Genomic DNA, 25,526 nt, shown 5'->3' with positions numbered 1-25,526 from the left:
TCTCTCTCTCTCTCTGCAGTGTGGTGTGTGAGATCGGGCCGGTACGGCGTCCCCCAGTCGACCTGCCCGCTGATTGGAACAGAGGAGAGGTGGAGGTGGAGGTGTGGGGGAGGAAGGTGGGGAGGTCCGACGTCGTCTTCACCTATAGGGTACACACACACACACACACACACACACACACGCACACACGCACACACAGAGTAGAATACTAAACAATAATTATGTGATCACTTGTGGTCGAGGTGGTTTCAATAGAGGAGATCAATACAAGATTATAGCTTACATCTGGACTCACCTGATCAATTTGGAAAGGACGCACGTACACACACACACACACACACACACACACACACACACACACACACACACACACACAGAGCTCTGTCCTCTCGGCTGTGGTGCAGGGAAATCGAACATCTAAACTAGAATCAATGGAGAACATTTCTCTCCAAGTCTTTGTCAACAGTCCCTAGAACACTAATTAAACACAACACAATGTTTACAGCATGAGCTATGCTCCCACCCCCCCCCCCCCCCCTCCCCATCTCTCTCTTTCTCTGACTTTACTCTAGTCTAGTTGTTGCTGCCTTTAAGCTTCCAGCAAATATAACACGAACAGAGTGATCGATTGAATCACTTTTACATTTGTCTCGTTTCTTTGTTGGTTTTCCATGTACCCTCCAACGCCACTACATACTAAACTTGAAATTATTATTTGTTTCCTCTTTCTTTTCTTTTTTTTTTTAGATTTGATTTAGTCGTTTCTGCCTTTATTGATGGTATCAAGTGAAGAATGACAAGAAAGAGAGAGAAGGGGAGAGACATGCAGCAAAGGTCGTCATGAACGGAACTCGAAGGGCCAGAGCCTATATGCGGCATTCTGCGCCTGGACTACTTGGCCTGCGGGCGCCCATTTGTTTTATTTTTTGTAGATTTATATTCACTGCCCAGCTGCCAAAACAGACAAATATGAGACAGAAGTAGTAATTAAGAACAAAGAGATACCTTTATATTTAGCTAACTCAAGATGCTTGTTGTGTTTGTTGTCGAGACTCTCCAAAACGAAGGGAAAAAATATACAGAAACAAACAGAACAAACTGTGTTCGTACTGTAAACTGTGTTTACCAAGAAGTTTGTATCAGTTATGTTTGTTTGCTAAATGACTTGGGATCAGATGGCTGGACTTTGATGAAAATCGCTAGGAAAGGTCAGTGGGAAGACCTGCAGCATTGCAGTGGTTTTCAACCTTTTTTAAACTCACTGTATCAAGGCCCATTATTCATTTGGCATTTAAGCCACGGACCACCATTTGATGAGATTTTGCCTCCGAGACCCAAAACGTAGAATATTTTGTTGTCGTTGGATAAGACTTTGTCCACAATTTCATGCTGTGTTGAATGTTGGTACCGTTAGGAGAGATGACAGGCAAACGTTGATCAAAATAACAATTGTTCTACATTCTCTAATTGTGTAGACTTCTTGTAAATTAAGTACCGTAATGCATTTGTTAACTATTATCATTCCCTCTTGCGAAATGCAGAGGGACGCCCGTAAATAGTATGTTTTCATTTGTATAGTGGTGGTGGTGGTCTGCACTCTGATGAGTGCAGTCTTTAGTATATAGTAAATAGTATGTTTTCATTTGTATAGTGGTGGTGGTGGTCTGCACTCTGATGAGTGCAGTCTTTAGAATATAGTAAATAGTATGTTTTCATTTGTATAGTGGTGGTGGTGGTCTGCACTCTGATGAGTGCAGTCTTTAGTATATAGTAAATAGTATGTTTTCATCTGTATAGTGGTGGTGGTGGTCTGCACTCTGATGAGTGCAGTCTTTCTGCTTATTTCTCTTGTTTATCTCCCTGCCGCAATATGCTTAAAGGTATATTCAGTGATTTCACTCAAAAAACCTTAGGTTTCGTTTTTGGCTGTGGGACCCAGACTTTCGTCCAATCAGCATAGAGTCAAAAACGAAACCTAAGGTTTTTTGACCCCCAGGGGTTAACTGGGGACAGGGAGGAACTCCTTATATGGTCAGCACACTCTATAGTAGGGAGGATTATCACAACAAAACAAAAAAATAAGTGATATTTGAATTAAGTGAAATCACTGAATATACCTTTAATATAAAACAAATGTGAGACTAACCACTGAAAGATCAACTGAGCTGCACCGCCTCATGCTGTTCGGCTTTTATTTATTTAACTATACGTCTCGTATTCATTTCCACGGAATTACTTGTTCTTGAACCGCCGGCGTCTCATCCCACCGCATCTCTCTCTGCGTGCAACATGCACGTCTCATTAACTGTCCCGCTATCAAAGTAGGCAAACGGAATATGAATGTAAAGATTGGCCAATCAGATGGAGTATCCCGCTGGCAGACGGTTGTGTACATGTCGTTATGTCTGGATTCTCATCAGAACTTGGGGGGGGGGGTGTTTGATTCGGAAAGTTCACAGAGGAAAAAAAGACGCCGTACTCGGAGGAATAGCAATGAATGTGCGTTTTTTACTCACATTTGTGTCACAGCTGGTCAAACCTTACTCAAACGAGGTGTTTGCGCTTGTCTCCTTTCGTCAATATTATTGGCTGCTTCAAGTTTACTCATTACTATCATCATTAGTATTATTTATTTCTTTGCTACCGTTCAACTTGCTGCCTTAACGGCATAGTATGAGCTATGGGGGCTTTGGAAACCGTCGCCATCAGGTGGAAACCTTGCATGTTCAAAACTGTTACTTATCAGTAAATGGCCAAAACAAGCTGTGCTCCAATGTATCATTGTAGTTATTATTTAGTCACAAGCTCTTGTTAATACTTTTCATTTGATCAAAACCCACAGACAGACTTAGTGAAATGACATTTTTGGTCATTTTATTTTGAAGTTACCGTCTGAAACGGAAGCCTGTACGTTTATGAACCAATCAGAGCGTTGCATAATAATTATGATAATAATGAATTTCATTTTTATAGCGCCTTTCCAAGTGCTCAAAGCGCTTTACAATGGTTCATTCATTCATACATTAATAATAATAATAATGGGGGAAATACATTTGTCGGATGTTCCGGCCCGACACTTCCGCCGATAGCGTCTCTGCCTTAGGTTGTGACCAGGCTTTTCTCTTAGCAGATGAGTAAGCCTGGGACCGAGGCTAGGACGTTAGTGGCTCTGCTACTCACTGCTTGTTTACCCATGTGTTGTTCTTGCTTACAGTACCTTGTATTAGCCTGAGCTAATGTGTTAGGTTTCTGGTAGAGGGGCGGGTCGCGGCAGAGAATTACGCACGCACTAATTTGATCTCACCGATCTGTCAGTCACCCCCAGCCCCTCCTCTCCCCCCTAGTGCAGCGCTACGTCACATCATTTGGAGCAATGCCCACCCGGAAGGGTTGACTCCCACTTTTAGACCAGAGCGGCCAATGCGTTCCTCCAGTCTTTCATTTTTTGCGCAGACTAATGACGAAAATGAAAGCCTGGTACCGAGGCTATACCTTGTGTTGTTCTCGTCCAGTCACTCTGGATTGACAGCGTCTGCTAAATGCCTAAATTGTCAATTGCGGCCGTCGCTCACTTTATCAAAGGCCGGGGCCTTGGACAAAAGGCCTGTGGGTGGGTGGGGGTGGGGGATGCTTTCTCCCTGTTTCTCTGTTTGCCTTCTTGCTACTCCCTCTCTCCATATCTCTCTGCTCCTCCTGCTCTTTTCCCTGTTTGCTTGTTGGATAACCGTGTTAGCTCAGCACACAGCTAAGTGACTGGCAGTGCGCTTGGACTGAGATGAGAGAGGGACGTGTGGGTGAGTTGCTGTGTCACTCGTCCGTCACCCTGTCAGGAGAAGGTCAAGTTGTTTATCTCCAGCCTCCCTGGAGGGGAGAGAGAGAGAGAGAGTTGTTGTTCAGGCTAGTTAGTGGAGTCCATGTTGTTTGCTAATTGAGTGTGTTGTCTCAGTCCTGCCTTCACCAGATCAATGTACACAGAAAAATCTGAGAGAATCTGGAATCTTACCAGTTACGACCCTCACAAGAGAGAGAGATTGAGTGAGTGAGTGAGTGAGTGAGTGAGTGAGTGAGTGAGTGTGTGTGCGCGCCAGCCAGCCAGCCAGCCAGCCAGTGCCATGTTGAAGTTTTACAGCAGTGTTGTCGGTCGTTTGGGAACAGACTAAAAAGTGAGGGAACCACTGCACTAATCCACTGGAAAACCAGCACCGGGATTAGGAACCGTGTACTTTTTGAACATTGATCTCTTGGGTGTGCAGGATCCGGCTCCGGAGCAGATCCACCCGGTCAGGGGTCCGGCAGCCGGTGGGACCGTCGTCACCATCGACGGAACACACCTGGACACGGCCACTAAAGATGATGTCACAGTCACCGTGGGATCCGTGCCCTGTCAAGTGTAGGCACCCCTGTCCATGCAAAAGTATTTGTCAGGTTAGCAAATCAGTGTGCCTGTTGGAAAATGTATTTGCAAATGGTTTTGAAACGTCTGTCTGTCTGTCTGTCTGTCTGTCTGTCTCAGGCTGCAGTTTGGCAGTGTGATCCAGTGTAAGACAGGCAGGTATCAGGGTCAGAAGGTCCCCTCGGAGCAGCTGATGGTGACGGTGAAGTACGGCAAGAACACCGCCAAGGAAGTCCCCGTCACCTTCCAGTACTATGACAACCCCAAGATACAAGACTACTACCCCAGAGACAGCTTCTTCTGGTCAGCTATCTATCTATCTATCTATCTATCTATCTATCTATCTATCTATCTATCTATCTATCTATCTATCTATCTATCTATCTATCTATCTATCTCTACTACCACAGAGACAGCTTTCTCCAGGTGGGTTGAAATACAAACATGACGTTCGACCTAGGTTGTGACTGAATCATTTTGCATCGCAACTATTGATTAATACGTCGTGGCTTATTAATTAATACGTCGTGGCTTAAATAATAATTCGCCGCAGCGTTAAGAATACATCATGGCGTGAGGACTCGTCGCGGCATAGAACGGGACTCGTCGGGGCTAACGGGACTCGTCGGGGCTATAACTACCCGTTTACGACGTAATAGGTTGCCTTTGGTATTTGCGGTGGTATTTAAAGGGTGCCTTTCCCCGTGGAGGGGTCCCAGCAGGCCTTTTTCCGCACGCATTGTGCCCGGGGATCGGCCCACGCGCCCGGGCCGCGTGCGCCTCGCCGGTCCGGTTCCGTGGAGCCCTCCGCCGTCCCCAGGCGGCCATGCGTTCCCGAGCTGTAACCTCTTTTGCGCACCGAAAAGAGCAGATCTACTAGCTCCCCGGCGGCCTTCCTACATACGGGATGGCCCAACCTGCGTCCGTGGACCCCTGGGGGGGTCCCCGTGGACCGCACGTGTGTGTGTGTGTGTGTGTGTGTGTGTGTGTGTGTGTGTGTGTGTGTGTGTGTGTGTGTGTGTGTGTGTGTGTGTGTCGCATGCGTGCGTGCGTGCGCACCTATATTATATAATATGTGTTATCGCATACAAATCGGCAATCAACATATAGCAGCACCCCCCACCAGCAGATGTATATAAACATGGAACTGCGCTATGATATTAAAATGGACTGAGCTGTGATTGCGCCGTACTGCGCAAAATGGAGTCGGCCGGTGGCCACTGGCCTATTATGCCTATATTATTTTGGGCTTGTTTTCATATACCGGGTTGCTTATTTCTCAGAACCTGGCAACCCCGCGATAGCTTTTTAGCTTACGTTTAGCATTATATTGATATCAATCCTGTAGCTAAAACAAGTACATATCACGCTATATTACATATCGATGTGATCTGCGTTATTATGACCTTAATTTTCATGGCAGGTACATTCCAAAGTAACTAATAATAACCACGTTATGGTGACATAATGTTACAATGTTTACATTGTGTTCTTCTTCTGCTATTGGAAACAGGAAGTATGTTCCATTGTTCTGATTCACCAGTGCCCCCATCTGGAACATTAGCTTTAGGCGGACCGAAAATAAACACACTTTTTAAGAAATACGATGGTTAATACTTCTTTCTCTGCTATTTCTGTTAGCCAGTTAGTAAAAGACTAGTATTATCTTCAAAAACGATTGTGTACAAAAAGCGGAATTTTAGCGGAATTTGCATACTTTAAGAGGAAAGCTCTATTTTCTGGTTAGCATTGGTTAATCCAATCGTTAAAACATTACACATAGTGACATGTTTAAGCAATTAGAACGACTTTCTGATGGAATAAAAACATTCTTTAACATTCCAACTGTGTTAATGTGGCTAAAAACGAAAACCACCAAAAAAAAAAATATATATTTTGTTCAATTGTGAAGTTAAAGTATTGGCGACTTGTGGTTGAAATCACTGGACTGGGACACATATAGAAGACATTTTTAGAATCTGATCTCAGGTCAGAATGGAAACTGTCAGGACGTAGAAGACCTTTTTAGAATCTGATCTCGGGTCAGAATGGGTTAATGTGACACAGCGGGGGAGCCCCACCGCCTGCAGCCCACCCTATGGGTTCAACAATGCCAACGTAATCTCCTGCGAGGCCAGTGCAATATCCACCGCCTCTGCTCTTGTGTGGGTTTCCACTTCGCACAGTCCCGCCTGCGGCAGTCGGAGGCCACTGTACATCCACTGTATAATATTGTGCTCATAATAAGTCAGTGCTCAGTGGACTGGCTGAATACTTCACCATGCTTCTCTGCCAGCCACTGGGCTAGTGTGTACGCACACACACACGCACACACACACACACACACACACGCGCACACACGGCTAATTGTCGCTCTGTGTTCCCATGATGGCACACAAATCAAAATCAAGCGACATACAGTAATATCAACACAGACAGATGAGACATGTGAGGCGAGTGGGTTGAATGCTGATTGCAGCATTATGTTCATGCTGATCGATTGGGCTTTCAAAAAATAATTTGTGTGTGTGTGTGTGTGTGTGTGTGTGTGTGTGTGTGCGCGTGTGTGTGTGTGCGTGTGCGTGCATGCGTGCGCGCGTGCAGTGGAGGCAGGAAGATCGTGGTGAAGGGGAATGGATTCGACCTCATCCAGAAAGCAACCATGAAGGTGGTTCCATCCACTGATGACTTCTCCCAAGCACCCTCCTCCACAAAGGTACAGAACTCCAGCAATACTTTTCATTTTCTCGACTCCATTTCTTTACTTAACCCATTCTGACCTGAGATCAGATTCATACGAGGTTTCCACTGGACACACACTGGTCTGATTAAAGGGTAAGACCACTTTTTTGGAGGTTTGGGTTGTTTTCTTACCTTATTATGGTCAAACTAGTCCAGTCCAGGAGTTAATTCGCTCCATTGTGCAGTTTTATAGAAAATAACTTTATAAAAAATACCAGCCCAATGAGCCCATTGACTTACATTGTAGCGGGGAAACAGCTCTCAAAGTCACTCTTTTAGCACATGAACGAAAGCAACAAAAGCTGATTCTGACAGTTTATGACATCAGGAAAACTCATGCGGTTTTATTTTCGTGTTTTAACGTATATTTATAAAGGTACTATTTTGTTTGGAGAGACCATGAAGCTGCAATGCGGTCTTCCGTTTCCGGTTTCATTTGTAAACAAGGAAGCATGCCCAATCCATCTGCAGTCGAGCAGTACCCGACACAGACACCCACGGCAAGCAGTCATAAGTTTGTAGGTTTACGATACTTTTAGAACGGAGGATGAAGTGCGCTGTTCCAGGTTGTTGCAGTTAGAGTTGGATCAATCGGATCGTAGTACCGCGTCACGTGAAAACAGAAGTGATTCGGTTGGCGTAAGCATACCTACCAGATCTTCTTTCTACACAAATTAGTCAAAACAAGACAACGTTGAAATTTTTTATTAAAAATAAAACCGCATGAGTTTTCCTGATGTCATAAGCTGTCAGAATCAGCTTTTGTTGCTTTCGTTCATGTGCTAAAAGAGTGACTTTGAGAGCTGTTTCCCCACTACAATGAAAGTCAATGGGCTCATTGGGCTGGTATTTTTATAAAGTTATTTTCTATGAAACTGCACAATTGAGCGAATTAACTTCTGGACTGGACTAGTTTGATCATATTATGGTAAGAAAACAACAAAACCTCCAAAAAAGTGGTCTTACCCTTTAACCCATTCTGACCTGAGATCAGATTCTAAAAATGTTACAGTCGTTCTTCGATTTTTCAAAAATAGCAGACCTACAAGCTCGTAGCGCGCCACTCGGTGGCGCGCTATGAGCTTGTAGATCTGCTATTTTTCAATAGCTAAAGCATAGCATGATGCTAACACCAAAATGGGTTCCAGTTCAGAATGGGTTGAGTAAAAGTACCAATATTGCAATATATACTGTTGCAAGTAAAAGTCTGGAATTCAACATTTACTTGAGTACAAAAGTATTGGATTCAAAATGTACTTGAAGCTAAAGTAAATGTACTCATTGTGCTCACAAAGCTTGTAGATCAGCAATTTTCAAATGGCCGAAATCCATATTGGGCTGAAGTGGTTAGTGTATGTTTTGCAATAATTATCAAAATGTATAAAGTAACTAGCAACTAGTTTTGAAATACATAGCAGTAAAACACAACTCCAGCAAGACTTTAACCATAGATTATACCATAATATGGTATAGGGAAATAGCCAACAACGCACTTTAGCACAAAAACCCAACCCCCATTGAGGGCATAATTTTGGGGGTTGGGTTTTTGTGATAATTCTCTTATTTCCATCTAAATAAGTAGTAAAGTGTGCTGCTTGGGATACTATTTACATTATGAAGAGAGGATATATACAAAATATATATATGTTTGAGCGATGGAAATAAGCGAATATAGCCCCATTCAATTCAATGCAATTCATGGAGGGCTTATGGTAGGGGAAATAGCCAATAATGCGCTTTTGCACAAAATAACACCTGGATCTCTTTGATGGGGACGTAACAACTACAAATAAAGGTCAGAAAGCCTTCTAGTATGGAATTCTCCTTTAATTCTCCTGGGTACACATACAGAAAAACACAACACAACGCCACATTAAGAGTCTAGGGCGGTAGCGAGGGTAGAGGTTAGTAGGGTTAGAGTGGCTGTCGGTTTGACCCCCGGCTCCTACTGGTTTAGAGTCAACGTGCACTTACAGTGAAGTCAGCTTTATATGTACAGTACAGGCTGGAAAGTAAAGTCAAAATTGTAAAGTTATTCAAGTAAAGTCAAAGTACGATTGAAATGCATGTACAGTATGGGTACATGAATGTACTTGGTTTCTTTACACCGCTGATACTGAATAGCAATGAATGTCAGTCTTTGTTTATAACTACGCTCAGTAGAGACTCTGTGGCAACGGTTTTGCCGTGAGCTTATGAGTAACTACATTGGATCCCAATTGGAACACAGGTTTATTCCCTTCCATTTCCTAAAAAGTAATGGTTTTGGACATACAGTACAAGGTTTCCAACCTTGACAAAATACCCCCCTCTTTGTTTTGAGCGCACGGCCTCGGGTGTGTAACCGTAAGTTCAGGGTCCCAGGTGAGGTTATTTTATTTTTAAGTGCTATATTATACATCTAGCTGCTTTTATTCTAAGTGCTATAAATCAGCTCCACCAAACTATTGGAGGCTCCTGGGAGCTGCAGCCATAACCTCCTTTTGCACACAGCTCATTATGTGCATTGGCCTATTTGAACAGTTCATGCACTGTAGTTGGCTATGCCCTATGTTTTTATGTGGATATGCCTTTGTTTTTTATTTGTGTATCCTTCATTTTGTAGCTTCGCTGGCGGCAAGACCTTTAAGAATTCTCTCTTTCTCTCAGTTCATTCAGATGGCGTCGAGTCAGAACGATTCGTTCCTGGAGTTCTACGCTCCGGCGGTGTCCCGCGGCCACGACGGCCAGTCCTTCAGGACCACGCTGGTCCTGGACAACATGGAGGAGGAGCTGAAGGGGTTCGAGTACCACCCGGACCCCACCTTCGACAAGCTGTCCAAGAACGTCATCACGGAGACCAGCATCATCATCGTCACGGTAACCAAAGCAAAGCAAAGCAAAGTTACTATATTTACCCAGGGTAACTGGACTTAGCTCAAGAACTTGTTTACAGCCAGGCCCTGCTCATAGAACATTTCATGGTAGAGGTTCAATGCCTTGCTCAAGGGCACTTCAGCGGTGGTAATTTTAACGTGCCGGTCCGGGGATACGAACTAGCGACCTTCCGATACCAAGAACGCTCCGCAAACCGTTCGGCCACCGCTGCCACACGTATACACACACCGAGACCAGCATTTTAACAAAAGTAAAATCACACACACCAAGAATCAATTTTCGACAGGTTTATTTCACTACATCAGGACAAAGGTTTCGGCTATAGGATGGATAGCCGAAACGTTTTTCCTGAGAAATAAACCTGTTGGACATTGATTCTTGGTGCGTGCGACCGCTACACCTATTTACGATGTTGATTTAACCCATTTAGGCTCCAGTTTTCTGAAATAAATATTTTCACGATTTTTCAAAAATAGCAGACCTACAAGCTCGTATCGCGCCATTGTAGATCTGCTATTTTTCAATAGCTAAATTATAACATGTTTAAAACACCGAAAGGGGTTCCCGCCCAAAATGGGTTAAAGCTGGTAATGCACCATAAGTCAGAGCGCTGTGTTCACAAGAAAGTTCACCGCAAGTAAAATAGAATGTAGGCTACTTGAGTAAAAGTACTACGTTTTGACTTAAAAATGTACTAAGGAAAAGTACTCATTATGCAGAATGTCCCATATTCAAGTTTTCAAATGTATATATTTTGAAAATTAGCTGATCTACAGGCTAACGAGGCTGAAATGTATACAGAGCTGAAGTGGGTAATGTATGTTTTGTAATAATAATCAAAATCTACTACTACTACTACTAAGTAACTAGTAGCTAAAGTTTTCAAATAAATGTAGTGGAGTAAAAGTACAATATTTGGATCCGAGATGTAGTAGAGTTAGTACAAGTAAAAGTACTTGACTGGAAATACTCCAATACTCCAGTCAAGTACAAATTGTACTTTACTGCAGTCAGATGTTTATGACACCACTGTCGTGGTGTCATTGCTTATTGATAAACGTCTGTCTGTCTGTCTGTCTGTCTGTCTGTCTGTGTGTCTGTGTCTGTGTCTGTGTCTGTGTCTGTGTCTGTGTCTGTGTCTGTGTCTGTCTGCAGGGTCGAGGGTTCTCCAAAGCGATGACGGCCCCAGAAGCCCAGGTGTTTGTTGGCGACACCTTGTGTCACGTTAACATACTGCAGGTACGCGTCATGGCTTTTACATTCACACTCTTCATCATCCTTCGAGTGCCCTCGAGATCTGTGACACAAGCTGCTTCCACTGGTGCTCATTGCCACACCAAGTTCATTCACAGTCAGTCCTGTGTCCCTACTCAAAACATCTGGAAAAGTGAGAGGTCGTGTTCCTCTTGTTGGGCAGGGTAGTCTCCACAGAAGAATATCCGAAATGACCTGGTCTTTTGCTCTGTGGCAGTGTCCAGCAAAGCGGAGTCTTCTTTCTGCCACCACAACTGAGATGGGGGGGGGGGGGGGGGGGGGGGGGGTTGCCTCCATAAATCTGAGCTTTTGTGGGATGGTCCTTCCATGAGAGGTTCTGGACATGCATGAGGAGTCTTGTGTATGTTCCGTCAAGACGATCCCGAAACTCCTTATTCATTGTCCATGTTTCGGCACCATAGAGAAGGATACTTTCCACACAGGCTTTGAACAGGTTGATCTTGGTAGCTCTTGAGATGTCTGACTGCCATATAAGATGTAGCTTATTACAAGCACTCCAGGCCTGTCCTTTCCTTGTCAGGAAGTCCTTTCTGCTACTGACTACGTATGATCCAAGATATTTGAAATCCTCAGTTTCTTTGATGTCACTGCCGTCCATGGAGCGGATGGTTGGGTGAACAGAGTCTTCATTCAGAAGCAGGCATTCTGTCTTTTTGGCATTGAGCAATAGGCCAACTTTGGCTGCTGACACTTCTAGTGATGTTAAAAGCTCTTGAGCAGAGTTTATGTGTTCACACTATTAAGAGCCATTATTATGTCATCGATATATCAATAATTAGAATCACGTGTTTGGAGAGAACGAGATGCTGTGCAAGATTGCCTAAAGGTGTAAAAACACACGTAATTTCATTAGGCCATAATTCGATCAAATCTTAAAATGTTTAAATAGTTCAAAGATGTGGGGATTCATTCAATATCCGGCTTTGATGTGACGTCTTCACTGTGATTGTACTATCAAATTATGAGACGCGAAAACAATACTTCGGGCGAACAGCGGGCCAAAAACCACTCCCTGAGCTTAAAGCACTAAACCCTCTCCATCGACCTATAAACTAGTTCCGAGCTGGTCGACCCATAAACACCTAGCTGCGACTAGGTCGCGACAATAACGACCTGGTCGCAACTGGTCAACCTGGTCGAGACCAGAAAACAACTGGTCGACATGGTCGAGACCGGAAAACAACTGGTCGCGACCATTTAACAACTAGCTGCGACGACTAAAATGGGTCGGAACCCGGTCGAGGAAAATAACGACCTGGTCGCGACCAATAAGAAACTAGTCGAGACCTGGTTGTTGGTCGCTACCAGATCTCGCCCTTCCTGGAAGTAGGTCTTCAGCTGTGCTTGAGCTGTGCTGATGGCAGGAGACTGCTAACCCAGTGGGAGGTTAGGGTGCTGATGAATATTAGACTACTGTGTTGTACCGTGTGACGTGTTGTAACGTGTAACCCTAACCCGCAGGAGGAGAAGTTGTTTGTCGAAGCTCCTTCTCCAAAACCTAAAGGAACCACCAGGAAACGGCAACGTAGAGACACCACCAATGCTGACTTGCTGGAGCTAGTGGTAAGCACACACACGCACACACATGGGAAGAGACACAATGCGTTCTTGCTCGGAACCCGCAGGGTCGCATTGTGCTCCTCGTGTGTGAATGTGTTTCAACGTGGCACACTGAGAAAGGTTCTGTCTGTCTGTCTGTCTGTCTAGTCACTCACTCACTCACTCACTCACTCACTCACCTTTATACCCCTTACACCTGTCACAGTGTTAGTTCAGTGGTGCCCAAACTTTTAAGCCCGTGACCCAAAAGAGACATTTTATATCTCCACAGGGACCCAAACTAGTGAAAAAAGCGTCACAGATTGGCACTGCTACTTAAACATTTGTTTTCTAATTTATGGAATTTCTTAGAATTTTCTTTGATTTATTAATTTTTGGTTTATAAATTACTGGTAAAAAAAACATTACATTTGTTTTTAATTGTTTTTTTTAAATGTTATGAAATAATAATATTTAAAAGCGAAATGTAGGAAAGCAAAAGTAAAGAGACCCATACAGATGTGTCATCTGTGACCCATAAATGGCTCCTGACCCACTGTTTGTGAAACAGTGTGTTAGTTGATACCTGCGGTTGAAAAATCCATGATTGTTGTTGCACAACCAGCCGGTGTGATGAAGTCTATGCTATACGTGCACGCTGACAGGCACGCCTCCCGCGGTGCTGTCAATCACACACACACACACACCCACACACACACCCACCAGGGTGCCGTCAATCATCTGTCTGTGATGTGGGGAAGAAAACATGTTCAGCTCCCACTGCTTCTTATTGGGGAACGCACGCACGCACACACGCACGCATGCACGCACATGCAGAAAATCATCCTGTCAATATAGAGCAACATGGTTCCAAAGCCAGTATCCAATTACATCTCTAAAACTAACCTTCAGTATTAACTTACTGAATAAAAAAGAGATACTCGGCTGGCACAGGGGAAATACATAGGATAACTTCTCATATAAAACATATTGCCCTATTTTATAGTTTGTTGCTTACATTTGAATCTGTAATAGTTTCGTTTGTTTTTTCTAGCATTAAAAGTCCTTAAATTGTCACTTTAGAAATACACTCTCTAGACACTATGCATACAGTGTGTTGGTTTGTTTACTGTTTTATACTGTTGAGTGAGAAAACAATGTTGCACATTAAGCAAGTCATCTGGGGACCCCCTTAAATCCCCATGTTGAGAATTACTTCCGGTTATTCTGCCCTCCTCGCATACTGTAGTTTAGTCACTAAACTATGTGAGGCCGGCAGAACCGGAAGCGGAGAGCGGTGAGACGAATCGAGGGAGATACCGTAGAACGACATGAATGAAGGATAATTACCGCTCACCATGCACTAATGCGCGTGAGCCTTCTTTTAGGTCAGTGGTTTTCAACCAGTGGTCCTTGAAGGGGTTCCAGGGGGTCCCCAACTAAATGATGGAGAGTTGGTTACCTGAAAGGACCCTTACAGATCTTTCTTTAACTCCTGAGAGCGTAAAATGAAACCAAATGGACCCAGCAGAGTTAAATTATTGTAAAAAATCTGCATTACTTAATTTACAAGAAGTCTAGACCTTTAGAGAGAATGATTGTAGAAGAATTGTAATTTTGATCAATGTTTGCCTGTTATCTCTTCTAATGGTACCAACATCAATAGTCAATACAGCATGGAATTGTGGACAAAAACAACAAAATATTCTGTCTGTGAGGCTAAATGTGACTCTTCACATACTAGAGCATGAAATAAATATCAGAGCTGAAATTGACATACATTTATTTTCATAAATTGTCACGATATCAGTCTGTTGTACACTTTTATTATGTAGTGTTGCCCTAGTGTTTCCTGTTCTGCCTAGTTGTGTTTGCCTGTCTTGTCTCACCTTCCTGTGATTACTAGTTTTCTCCACCTGTGTCCTGTTAGTCTCCCAGCCAATCCCAGTGTTGATTGTTTGTTCTGTTCACCTGTGTTTTGTGATCCCTGTGTCTACTTAAACCCTCAGTCCCTTATGTTCCCTGCTTGATTATAGATGTTGTTACAGTGTTCAGTCCTAGCTATGTTCTTGTAGTGTTCTTTGTATTCTCCTGCGTTCTCTTGTGTTCCTGTGTTTTGGAGAATAAATCACCTACATTTGACCTGCTCTGCTCCTGCTCTGTTTCTGCAATTGGGTTCTACATATCCTGAGTCGCACCGTGACATAAATATGAAATAAATGTTTACACCTACAGTATGTACCTATAGTTGTAATGTTAGAGACCACAGAAGTGAACCTTTCAGGCCTGTTTTCTCACCTCGCTGTTTTCTGCAAGACATTACTCTATAAGCCATATCACCAAAACTGGTGGGTCAAATTGAACAACCAATATGTGAATATTTGAAGCTATGATCCCCTGCTTTCATATGACATGAAAAGACGAAAACGTAAAAAAAGTTCAATGACTTGTTGGCCTCGGTCAGAAACGGTCAGAAATGTCATCAAATGGTATGCATGAATAAATGATGGGCCTTGATCTGAACATTATTGAAAACTATACTGTTTTAGGTGAAGTTCGGTAACGGGGAGTGGCAGGTGGGGTCAGTGTACTACGCCCGGAAGGAAGAGGTGCCGCTGGCCATCATCATACCTGGAGTCATCCTGCCAATGCTGCTGTTCATCGCTGTGTCCGTGTACTGCTACAGGTCTGACACACACACACACACACACATATGATGCACACATATTCGTGATGCACACATATCCGTTACAACTTCTGCTTCTGCACACAGACAGACAACACAGTTTAATATTCATCAGCACCCTCACTGTATTAGCAGTAGCACACACCTGCAATAATGCTGTGTGTGTGTGTGTGTGTGTGTGTGTGTGTGCGCGCGCATGTTAGGAGGAAGAGTCAGGCAGAGAGAGAGTATGAGAAGGTGAAACATCAGCTGGAGAGTGTTAGAGACCGCTGCAAGAAGGAGTTTACTGGTACACACACACACACACACACACACACACACAAATATGCGTGTGTGTGTGTGTACACTGAGTTAATTAATTTGTGAAATGAATTACCGGTAGATTAAAAACTTTAACGCAATTAATCCATGCTTGGATGATCCGCCCCAGACATCCCATAATCCCATCCACTCTGCACTATCTAGCCCTATCTGGATGGTAATTACCAACATATTGATGGTTTTTGCCATAAAAGGCTGCACAAAATCACAAATTCAAAATCACATTGCACGACAACGGGGTGAGAGACACACTGGATGTGTTATAAAGAATAAAACATACGTATACGTATGTTAAATGTATATATCCGCATCTGACATTTATCTTACCATTCCCACAACAATATAAAGGTATATTTTGGACATACTTCAAATTGTGATTAATCATGATTAATACATGTTTAAGTTTGAGAGAGAGACTATGGAAATACAAGGTTTCTGCCCGACAGCAACAATATTTATGGTAAATTGTCTCCTCCCGGTCAGACCTGATGATCGAGATGAAGGACCACACCAGCGTCCTGAGCGAGGCGCGCATCCCCTTCCTGGACTACAAGACCTACACCGACAGGAACTTCTTCCTGCCGTCCAAGGAGGGCGACAACGACCCCATGATCACCGGGAAACTCAACATCCCAGAAAGCCGCAGGGCCGTCGTCAACCAGGCCCTCAACCAGTTCTCCAACCTGCTCAACAGCAAGACGTTCTTGATCAACGTGAGTTTGACCCCCCCCCGCTATTAATTTCAATTGAAGCTGCTCAGTGGCGTTTTTGAGCACCCGGAAAGAACCCTCTACCTCCGCATTTGACCACCAAATTGAACATGTTATAGGGATAAATGTGAGGGATGTCTCCCTTTTGTTAGCAAACGGCCAATGCATACCTCAGAAGGCTATAGTGACAGGTGCGCAGGGCAATAGAGCATACATTAAAAAGGCTATCTTTGAAAGACAAAGAAGACACTGTCAGACACTTGCCAAAATGTTGCTCTTTATTGGGTCGACGTTTTGGTCGCTTAGACCTTCCTCAGGACAGACGATGTCAGACAATGTCCTGATGAAGATTGTCTGTCCTGATGAAGGTCTACTCTTAAGCGACCGTTTTTCAAAGATAGCCTTTTTAAGGGATGTCTCCCTAACATTTTAGTCTTGGTTTTAGTCATCATAATCTATTTTGTTTTCGCCAGTGACACAAAGGTATAGCCGACGGCGACATCGCCGAGAACATCTTCCACCACTGCATGCTTATAGTTTCTTTTTCTAACCCGTTCGTCGTGCTCTGTCCAGTTCATCCGTACGTTGGAGAGCCGGCCGGACTTCAACGCCGGGGCCCGGGTGTACTTCTCGTCTCTGCTGACCGTGGCGCTGCACGGCAAGCTGGAGTACTACACGGACATCATGAGGACGCTGCTGCTGGAGCTGATGGACGAGCACGTCCAGAGCAAGAACCCCAAACTCATGCTCCGCCGGTGAGAGAACCGACGCCATGCCGCACTCACACACTTCACCGTTTTAACGCCGTGATTTTATAACAATCGTTTTCCACATCTCCCTGCCGTGTTTTCACTAACCTTTGAAGAGCCACTTGCGCCGACCGCCGAGTTGCTTGTCATGAAAATCCACTTTAAAACGGTGTAGTCGCTTGTCGTCGTGCTCAAATATATTTCAAAGTGGTGTATTATGTACAAGCATATCTCCTTTCAGTGGCATCACGCCATCTGCTGGGCCATTTGCCATATCTATGATTTGTCATGTCCAACTTCCTTGGTCTCAACTGTGCATGTTTCTTTCCTTCCATGAAGCACCATGTGAGCAACATGGCGTCGCCCGTCAGGTCTTCGCGTCTTGTCCTCTTTAGACAGTCCTTGAGCATACCTGGTTTTCACCTTAGCACCGCCCACCTGAACTTGAGCCTCGCCCACTACTGTTGTTGTATGATAATGTGGGAGGGGTTAGGGTTATGATGTCACTAAAATGGTGTTATTTCGATTGGGCCTTTTGACTCAAAGGCTTTCAGCTTTCAGGAAGAAACCAAAAATACACAGGGAAGACATATTCAAGGTTCAAGGTTCACTTTATTTGTCATTTCACATGTTTGCACACAACGAAAATCATACTCAGGACCAGCAGTGTATATTTAAAACCTATCAATAAAAAGCATAAAATCCCAAAGTGCAGTGCATTAAAACTGAGCAGCATATTAAAACAATAAAAAACAAGTGCATTTTATTTGACTTAAGAGTTCAGTAGACTGAACAGTCCCCGGATAGAAGCTGCGCTTGAGCCTTTCAGTCCTGGCTTTGATGGAGCGCAGCCTCCTACCCGAGGGGAGTGGGGTAAACAGTTCATGGGCTGGGTGAGTGGGGTCCTCCATAATGCGAGCCACCCTCCAAATGGGTGAGAGCAGTATGTATGACAGATGACACAGCATCCGAAGTAGAGCGGCTCTTCCTGTAGGCATACTGGTGCTGGTCCACATCACTGGCAATGTTGTTCCTTATGTGGACCAGCTGCTCAAAACATTTCATAACTATCGGTGTGAGAGCCACTGGCCGAAAGTCATTCATGTCATTCACTTTGCTAATATTTGAATATTATAACCACACCTGGGAGTCTATTAGAGTAATATTTACTCTATACACACATACAAAAATGAAAAAGTACAAAAACACATCTTTAATAAAAAACGTGGATTAAACAATGAAAACATAACACGGGTAACTCGCGAACGGGAGGGAAAGTGTTCTACAGTCAATTACCCGGTAACTCGTAATATTTCATTACTTTTAATCAAGAAATGTAGGGGAGAGCCGCCAAGGATGTAACATTTTGCACGTTTCATTTTTTTACTCAGAGATCCGTTTATCTACACATGTAATATTTTCAGGCAACGGACCTACACATGTCTGCTACCATAAACCACTTCAAGTTATTTTTTTGATGAAACAGATCGGGAGTTATTAAACCGAACGTGGACGCTGTTTCAGTGTTACATTTGCTGCGCATATCGGATTAATTGTAACGGCATGCATGATAAATGTAACAACGCTAAAAAACAACATTAAACATATCGTTTTCAGCTTAAAGCAATTATATTTCATTAAAGCAACTCCTTAGCATTGTTTTCATACCATGGATGTGATAAGAAAATGTATCAAAAATAAGGGAAATATTAAATAGTATCGGGTGTACCAGTTTGGGCTTTTTTTTCTTTTTTGGTCAGTTCAGTGGGGAAATACATTGATTAAACAAACGTTTGATTGATTGAGTTGTACAATGTTATACAACCCTACAATAATTTTAGAATACACTACACAATACAATACAATTTTAGAACATATAATATTGGCCAATATGTCAAATATGTAAATATTACATATAATGGTATTTAATGGAAAGCGGACCATTTGTAACATGTTACAAATGGCCCACTTTTGCAAGTTGTTCTTTGCCGTTGCTTACAGACCAGAATGAACGTGAATTCCGTCTAAACACGATGCAAACTAATGAAGAACATAAGCATGAAGACATCCATGTGGATTTCTATTCACCTGGAAAGGAAGGAGGGAGGTCCGCACACTGTTATGAGCTCCAATTCTTTATTTAAGGTTACAACGTTTCGACCTCTTGGGTCTTCTTCAGGTCATTACCTGAAGAAGACCCAAGAGGTCGAAACGTTGTAACCTTAAATAAAGAATTGGAGCTCATAACAGTGTGCGGACCTCCCTCCTTCCTTTCCATGTACGTATACTTGGTCCAGCACCTGTAGAATACAAGAAGATGTGCGTGCTTCCCTCCTGGCTCTGATTTCTATTCACCAACATCAAAGAAAAAAATTGTAGCACACATATACTCCAGGTGTAAAATTATACGCCTTTTGAAAAAAGTCAGTTTTTCGCCAATAACTCCCCGTAGGATAAAGGTAAACACTTCAAACTTCCTGGGCACGTAGAGTACGTTGCTGTACACATACTGACGCGATGGCGTCATGGTGGCGTTGACCAATCAAGAGATAACGTCCATGTTACAACCGTGAAGCGTTACAATCGTGGCGGCTCTCCCCTACTAATGAACTGATTGTGTGTGCGTGTGTCCATGCAGGTCAGAGACGGTGGTGGAGAGGATGCTGTGGAACTGGATGTGCATCTGTCTCTACCAGTTCCTCAGGGTAACAAAGCAGGATGTTTTATTTCTGTGTGTCACTGCTACCTAGTCGCTTCCTCAGCATCTAAGTGTGTGTGTGTGTGTGTGTGTGTGCGTGTGTGCGTGTGTGCGCGTGCGTGCGCGTAGGACACAGCAGGGGAGCCTCTGTACAAGTTGTACAAGGCCTTGAAGCACCAGGTGGAGAAAGGACCGGTGGATGCCAAGCTGAAGAAAGCCAAGTACACTCTGAACGACACGGGGCTGCTGGGGGACGACGTAGAATACATCACACTTGTGAGTATACACGCAGTACCAGTGTTCACTTAAGTTGCTCGAGTCAGTATTTAGATATTTGATATTCATTTTAGCTGCCTCGCCCCCTTCCTAGTTCCTATACAAACCCATTATAACTTCAAACTCCATTTTAACCATGATAGATTCATCGAAAACACCCGTCCTTTTTTTCTGTTGACATGTTGATATTTTGTCCTTTGTCTCTACGTGAGGGGAATGTGAAATGTTTTTTTAAATGTTTTTTTTTTCATTTTACTGTTTTCATTTATTTGTAATAATTATTTTTGATGTCTAAAGGTCATTACACACTGGCGAATTAGCGACGCGATGCGAATAAGCGATCTGAAAATGTGAAATATTGCATGTTGCAGTTCGCCTGCGAATCTCTGCAAAATACGACACCAGAGCGAACAAATAAAAGCGAAAACGGTCGCATTTTCGCACATTCGCACATTCGCCACTGATGTGGAAGCTTGCATGGACTTCAATTGTTTTTTTTTTAAATGCGAATTATTCGCACAAATATATCGCGTCGCCAATTCGCCAGTGTGTAATGACCTTTAGTCTCCTCCGGCCACCTCCTGGAAGAGGTTATTTTCCAAAACAATTATTAAAAATAAATGAAAATTAAAACGGTAAATGAAAAAACACGACCCCCTCACGTATTAGAAGGACAATATCGGTCACCAGAAAAAAAGGTTGGGTGTTTTCAATGAATCATGGTTAAAATGGAGTTTGAATTACAATGGGTTTGTATGGTAAGGGGCGGGGCAGCTAAAATGAATATCAAATATTTAATTACTGAATCGAGCATCTTAGAAACTGTCTGGGTTGTTCACATAAGCCTGAGTAGACGATAACATCTACGTTTTTTTAAAAGTGGAATATCCCTTTAAAAATGATATTATACTGCATTTACTAGTATACTTGCTGTCACTTATGCACCCCTTAAGAGTAGACTCAACTTGTTGGGTACAGTATGAACTTCATAGTATGCATGCTGATAGTAATGTGTACTAGTTCGGCACCCAAACAGTCCCATTTTGATTAGCATTTTTATTATTGCTTTGCGTGGCTTTTGTTTGCTAATTGAATAGTTTATGTACTGTATGTTACATGCCTTGACAGATGAGTTCATCCAATCACAGGACGTGCGTGTTGTGTGACTGACAGCTGTGCTTAATTCTCCTATCAGACGCTGCAGGTGCTGATGCACGGCGAGGGACCAGACGTCACGCCCGTAAAGGTGTTGAACTGTGACACCATCACACAGGTGGGTCCAGCACATGTTTTTTGATTGATTGATTGATTGATTGATTGATTACTTTATTAGTCATAAATCGTTGCTGTCGGGGAGAAACTCCTAACTCCACCACCTCTCTCCCTCTCATGGAGAAACCCCTAACTCCACCACCTCTCTCCCTCTCATGGAGAAACCCCTAACTCCACCACCTCTCTCCCTCTCATGCCAGTACCTGACAATATATGAAGTCACAATGCCAACTTTGATGAGGCAGTATTGCTTTGTTTTTAAAAATATAAGGTTTTCTTCATTTCCTGAAAAATGAACTTTTTGGAGTTAGGTGGTTTCTTCCCGACAGCAGAGATATGTACAATAAATGGCAAGAGGTGCAGTCAGACATTTAGGCTAAAAGGATAACACAAAAACGTCCTGGGGACTTGTTTCCATTGTGGACTCTGTTTGATGGTTGGTTGCCCACCGGTTTGGGCTTGTACAAAAAGAGAATGTACGAGCTAAAAGTGCAACATGTTGTGAGATATTTTACACCCTGGATATTTTATTTTCCAGGTGAAGGAGAAAATCATTGACCAGGTGTACAGGAACCTGCCTTATTCACAGAGACCCAAGGTGGAGAGTGTAGCCCTGGGTAAGTGTGTGTGTGTGTGTGTGTGTGTGTGTGTGTGTGTGTGTGTGTGTGTGTGTGTGTGTGTGTGTGTGTGCGCGCGCGCGCGTGCGGCTCCATCCATGGGAACTCTCTCATTGACATGACTTATTAGTCCGAATTAACTGTGTTGTCGAGCAGGCATGCTTTAGCCAATCATGTTTCACTTACTGTCCACAGAGTGGCAACCAGGCTCCACGGGTCAGATTCTGTCTGACCTTGACCTGACCTCACAGAAGGAGGGTCGCTGGAAGAGACTCAACACGCTGGCTCATTATAATGTGAGTTGGGCCTCGGGGTGGGTGTGTGCGTGCGCGTGTGTGTGCGCGCACACACGTGTGCATGTGAACCACATGTCTGTGAATTGCAAGTGTTCTTGTCACAGCATCCACTAGAAAATTCTCAGTCCGTTTTGGTAAAAGTTTTAATGAATTCTTACAATTTTACTATGTAGATACTGTGTCACCTGACGTGTGTGTGTGTGTGTGTTTAGGTTCGGGACAACGCCACATTGGTTCTGTCCAGAGTTCTACACACACAGCAGTCCTTCCACCAGCACCAAGACAACCATGAAGAGAGTATGTACACTTTGTATAGTAACACACACACAGGATAGGCATTAATAAGCTATAAGCTTCTGCCTATGATTTTGTAATGTCTAACTGAAAAGATCGAAATAAACCATTCATTTGCACGCACGCGCACGCACACACACACACACACACACACACACACACACACACACACGTTTGCCAAGTCTAACCACATATTTTGCAAATCAATATGGTTCAGAAATCAATCTTCAAATGTAAAAGTCACTTCTCTCACTCTCTCACTCTCTCTCTCTTACTCTCTCACTCTGTCTGTCTCTGTCTCTGTCTCTGACTCTCTCTCTCTCTCTCTCTCTCTCTCTCTCTCTCTCTCTCTGTAGAGAACGCCCTATTGGAGGATGACCACACGTTCCACTTGGTACGACCAGCGGATGAGATGGATGAAGGGAAGTCTAAGCGAGCCAGTATGATGGACAAGGCCATGACCAAAGCTACCACAGAGATCTACCTGACCAGACTGCTGTCTGTCAAGGTAAGACATCACATCAGCAATGCCATCAACTGAACTCTATAGAATTGCCACTTAAACCTATGAACTAACATATAAGCCATATATAAGCCAACCTACAATCTCACCTCACAATGCATCACGTTGCAACATGTCGTGAGCTTGTACATCTGCTATTTGCGCAGAATGTGTCTATTATCACGTGGCCAGAAAAAGAAACCTAGCTTTTTCTACACTGCTTTAGCAGTGGACATTGAACTGTGTGAGCTGACCATTCAGCTCAACAGAACAGAACACTATTAAAGTTGTGGCGTGTCTTTGACCTGACTTTGGGTCACGCCGGGCAGTACAAACACAGTGAAACACTTCAAAGGTAAAAATACCATGAGGGACGTTCAGACATACTGTAGCTTTTTCCCATTCAGTCCCCCTGGGACACCGCCCCGCCCCCTTGTAAACTGCTGAACTAAATAATTATGAGGAGAGTTCATTTATTATTATTATTATTTTTCCTAATGAAATGGACCACTTTTGTCGGAGGCAGTCAGTCACAGAGGAGAGGAGGTTCCCTTCGTTCTTATGTTTATGTTTATGTTTATTTATTTGATATGGACATAACAATCACATTGCTCATTGCACAATTGTACAACTTGTAGATGCATCGTTTACAGTGTGTTAGCACGAGTGCTAGTTTTCACCACTTGTCCATAGGAGACTTTTCTGAAAATACAAAGTTAAAAGAACACCCAATCTAAAAATAAGAAGTACATTCAATAAAAAGTACATTCAAGTGAAATTTACAGCAAGGTTACAGTACATTACATAACCTCCAGTACAAAAGTAAACATAATCATTCTCGTAACCAGTCAGGAGCTATACATGTGAGCACAGTTGATCTGATTTCAACCATAGTTTGAGACCTCTATAGAACACATTACCATCCGTCTCTAGATTTAAAGGGATAGTTCAGATTTTTTTAACTTAAGTTGTATGAAATACTTGCCATTAATATAGTGGTTGCAACTGTATTAATTGATTGCCAGAGTCCTGTGGTGGGAGTTCTGCTCTGGTTTTAGTGAATATTAAGTAGTTCCGGTCATTTTGTGGGGGGCACTGGGGCCACGCAGTAAAAGTAAATTTATCCACAAAACGAACGTAATTTGTATTGGTGACCTTTTAAAAAAATATTAGCATGACTTTCGTTGAACTTTGACCCCTCTATCACATGGAACTATTTTTTGGGCGTAGTGATATGGACACAAAAAACATAGTTCTGTGTGATAGAGTGGTAAAAAAAGAACGAAAGTTGCACTCATATTTTAGAAATAGGTCAACAATACAAATGACGTTAGTTTTGTCAATTCATTTATTTTTACTGTGTGGCCCCCAGCACCCCCCACAAAATGACCGGAACTACTTGATATTTCACCAAAACCAGAGCAGAACTCCCACCACGGGACTCGGGCAATCAATTAATACAGTTGCAACCACTATATTAATGGCAAGTATTTCATACAACTTAAGTTCAAAAAATCTGAACTAACCCTTTAAGACCGTAGGCAAGGAGTTCCATAAGTTAGCTCCCTTTACTGAAAAGGCAGACTGTCCGAATGTGTTGTTACACCTGGGAACAACACAGTTACCACTTGTTGAGGCGCGAGTGGTTGCTCTACCAGAGCTCGGAAGTCTAACTATCAGTCCAGAGAACAAAGGTGAGACATGACTCTGTAAACACCAATTTGATAGTAGAAAAAAATACAAATTTTTCAAATGTAAAAAGGTTGTGTTTTTTTAGAACACCACAAATGTTAACCTGACGCTGCCAGATGAGGGCGGTATTGGGTAACCATGTTCCCCAACACAGCACTCGATCTGGGATCTCTCAGGCCGTTGAGCTGACAAAAATCCGTTCCGTACCGGACCAATCAGCGTGAGCTAAGGGCGGGACATGGGCGAAACCGGATGTGAAGCTATATAGACACGTCAATATGATTGGTTGTGTTTGCACGCCCACACGGTGATAGACAGACGGTCCCATCCAATCATCTACCAAGTATCTTGAAAAAAAGGAACAGCCCTGTCATCGAATTGGCTCCCGAGATCCCAGATCCAAAAATGCTGTGAAACAAATTTGTGTAGCAAGCTTTTTGGATCTGGCAGCGTCAGGTTACACAAATGTGCCATCTCATTGGTTTTTGATCCATGATTTTTATAGCCTGTTTGTATATTGATGTTATTGGTTTTAAGACAGTTTGAGAGGATTGTGACCATGTTGTGATGCTGTATGATAGGTGTGA

At 43.2% G+C, this 25,526-nt stretch overlaps 2 protein-coding genes across 2 annotated transcripts in view; both read left to right on the top strand.

Annotated features, from left to right (window-relative positions):
• Positions 1 to 25,526, top strand: part of LOC310872607 (uncharacterized protein) — a gene marked incomplete at its 3' end in the record, with an annotated part of 236,003 nt that overhangs the window by 92,052 nt on the left and 118,425 nt on the right. The gene's annotated exons all lie outside the window — the stretch shown is intronic.
• LOC310869009 (plexin-B2-like) overlaps positions 1 to 25,526 on the top strand; it is a gene marked incomplete at its 5' end in the record, with an annotated part of 78,731 nt that overhangs the window by 39,635 nt on the left and 13,570 nt on the right. The window contains 18 exons of the mRNA XM_083779568.1: positions 20 to 149; positions 4,254 to 4,390; positions 4,514 to 4,696; positions 6,998 to 7,109; positions 9,785 to 9,994; positions 11,168 to 11,251; positions 12,749 to 12,850; positions 15,376 to 15,512; positions 15,716 to 15,801; positions 16,317 to 16,546; positions 17,117 to 17,298; positions 19,931 to 19,997; positions 20,120 to 20,266; positions 21,462 to 21,539; positions 22,077 to 22,155; positions 22,351 to 22,451; positions 22,664 to 22,748; positions 23,102 to 23,253. Of these exons, the coding sequence (XP_083635694.1) occupies positions 20 to 149; positions 4,254 to 4,390; positions 4,514 to 4,696; positions 6,998 to 7,109; positions 9,785 to 9,994; positions 11,168 to 11,251; positions 12,749 to 12,850; positions 15,376 to 15,512; positions 15,716 to 15,801; positions 16,317 to 16,546; positions 17,117 to 17,298; positions 19,931 to 19,997; positions 20,120 to 20,266; positions 21,462 to 21,539; positions 22,077 to 22,155; positions 22,351 to 22,451; positions 22,664 to 22,748; positions 23,102 to 23,253 (2,302 nt within the window). The remainder of the gene's footprint in view (positions 1 to 19; positions 150 to 4,253; positions 4,391 to 4,513; positions 4,697 to 6,997; positions 7,110 to 9,784; positions 9,995 to 11,167; positions 11,252 to 12,748; positions 12,851 to 15,375; positions 15,513 to 15,715; positions 15,802 to 16,316; positions 16,547 to 17,116; positions 17,299 to 19,930; positions 19,998 to 20,119; positions 20,267 to 21,461; positions 21,540 to 22,076; positions 22,156 to 22,350; positions 22,452 to 22,663; positions 22,749 to 23,101; positions 23,254 to 25,526) is intronic.

Source organism: Protomyctophum parallelum (genome assembly GCF_964188405.1).
Source record: "Protomyctophum parallelum genome assembly, chromosome: 1".
Taxonomy (NCBI): Eukaryota; Metazoa; Chordata; class Actinopteri; order Myctophiformes; family Myctophidae; genus Protomyctophum; species Protomyctophum parallelum.
Note: the sequence above shows the minus strand (reverse complement) of the source record. Positions and strands in the feature narration are given on the sequence as shown.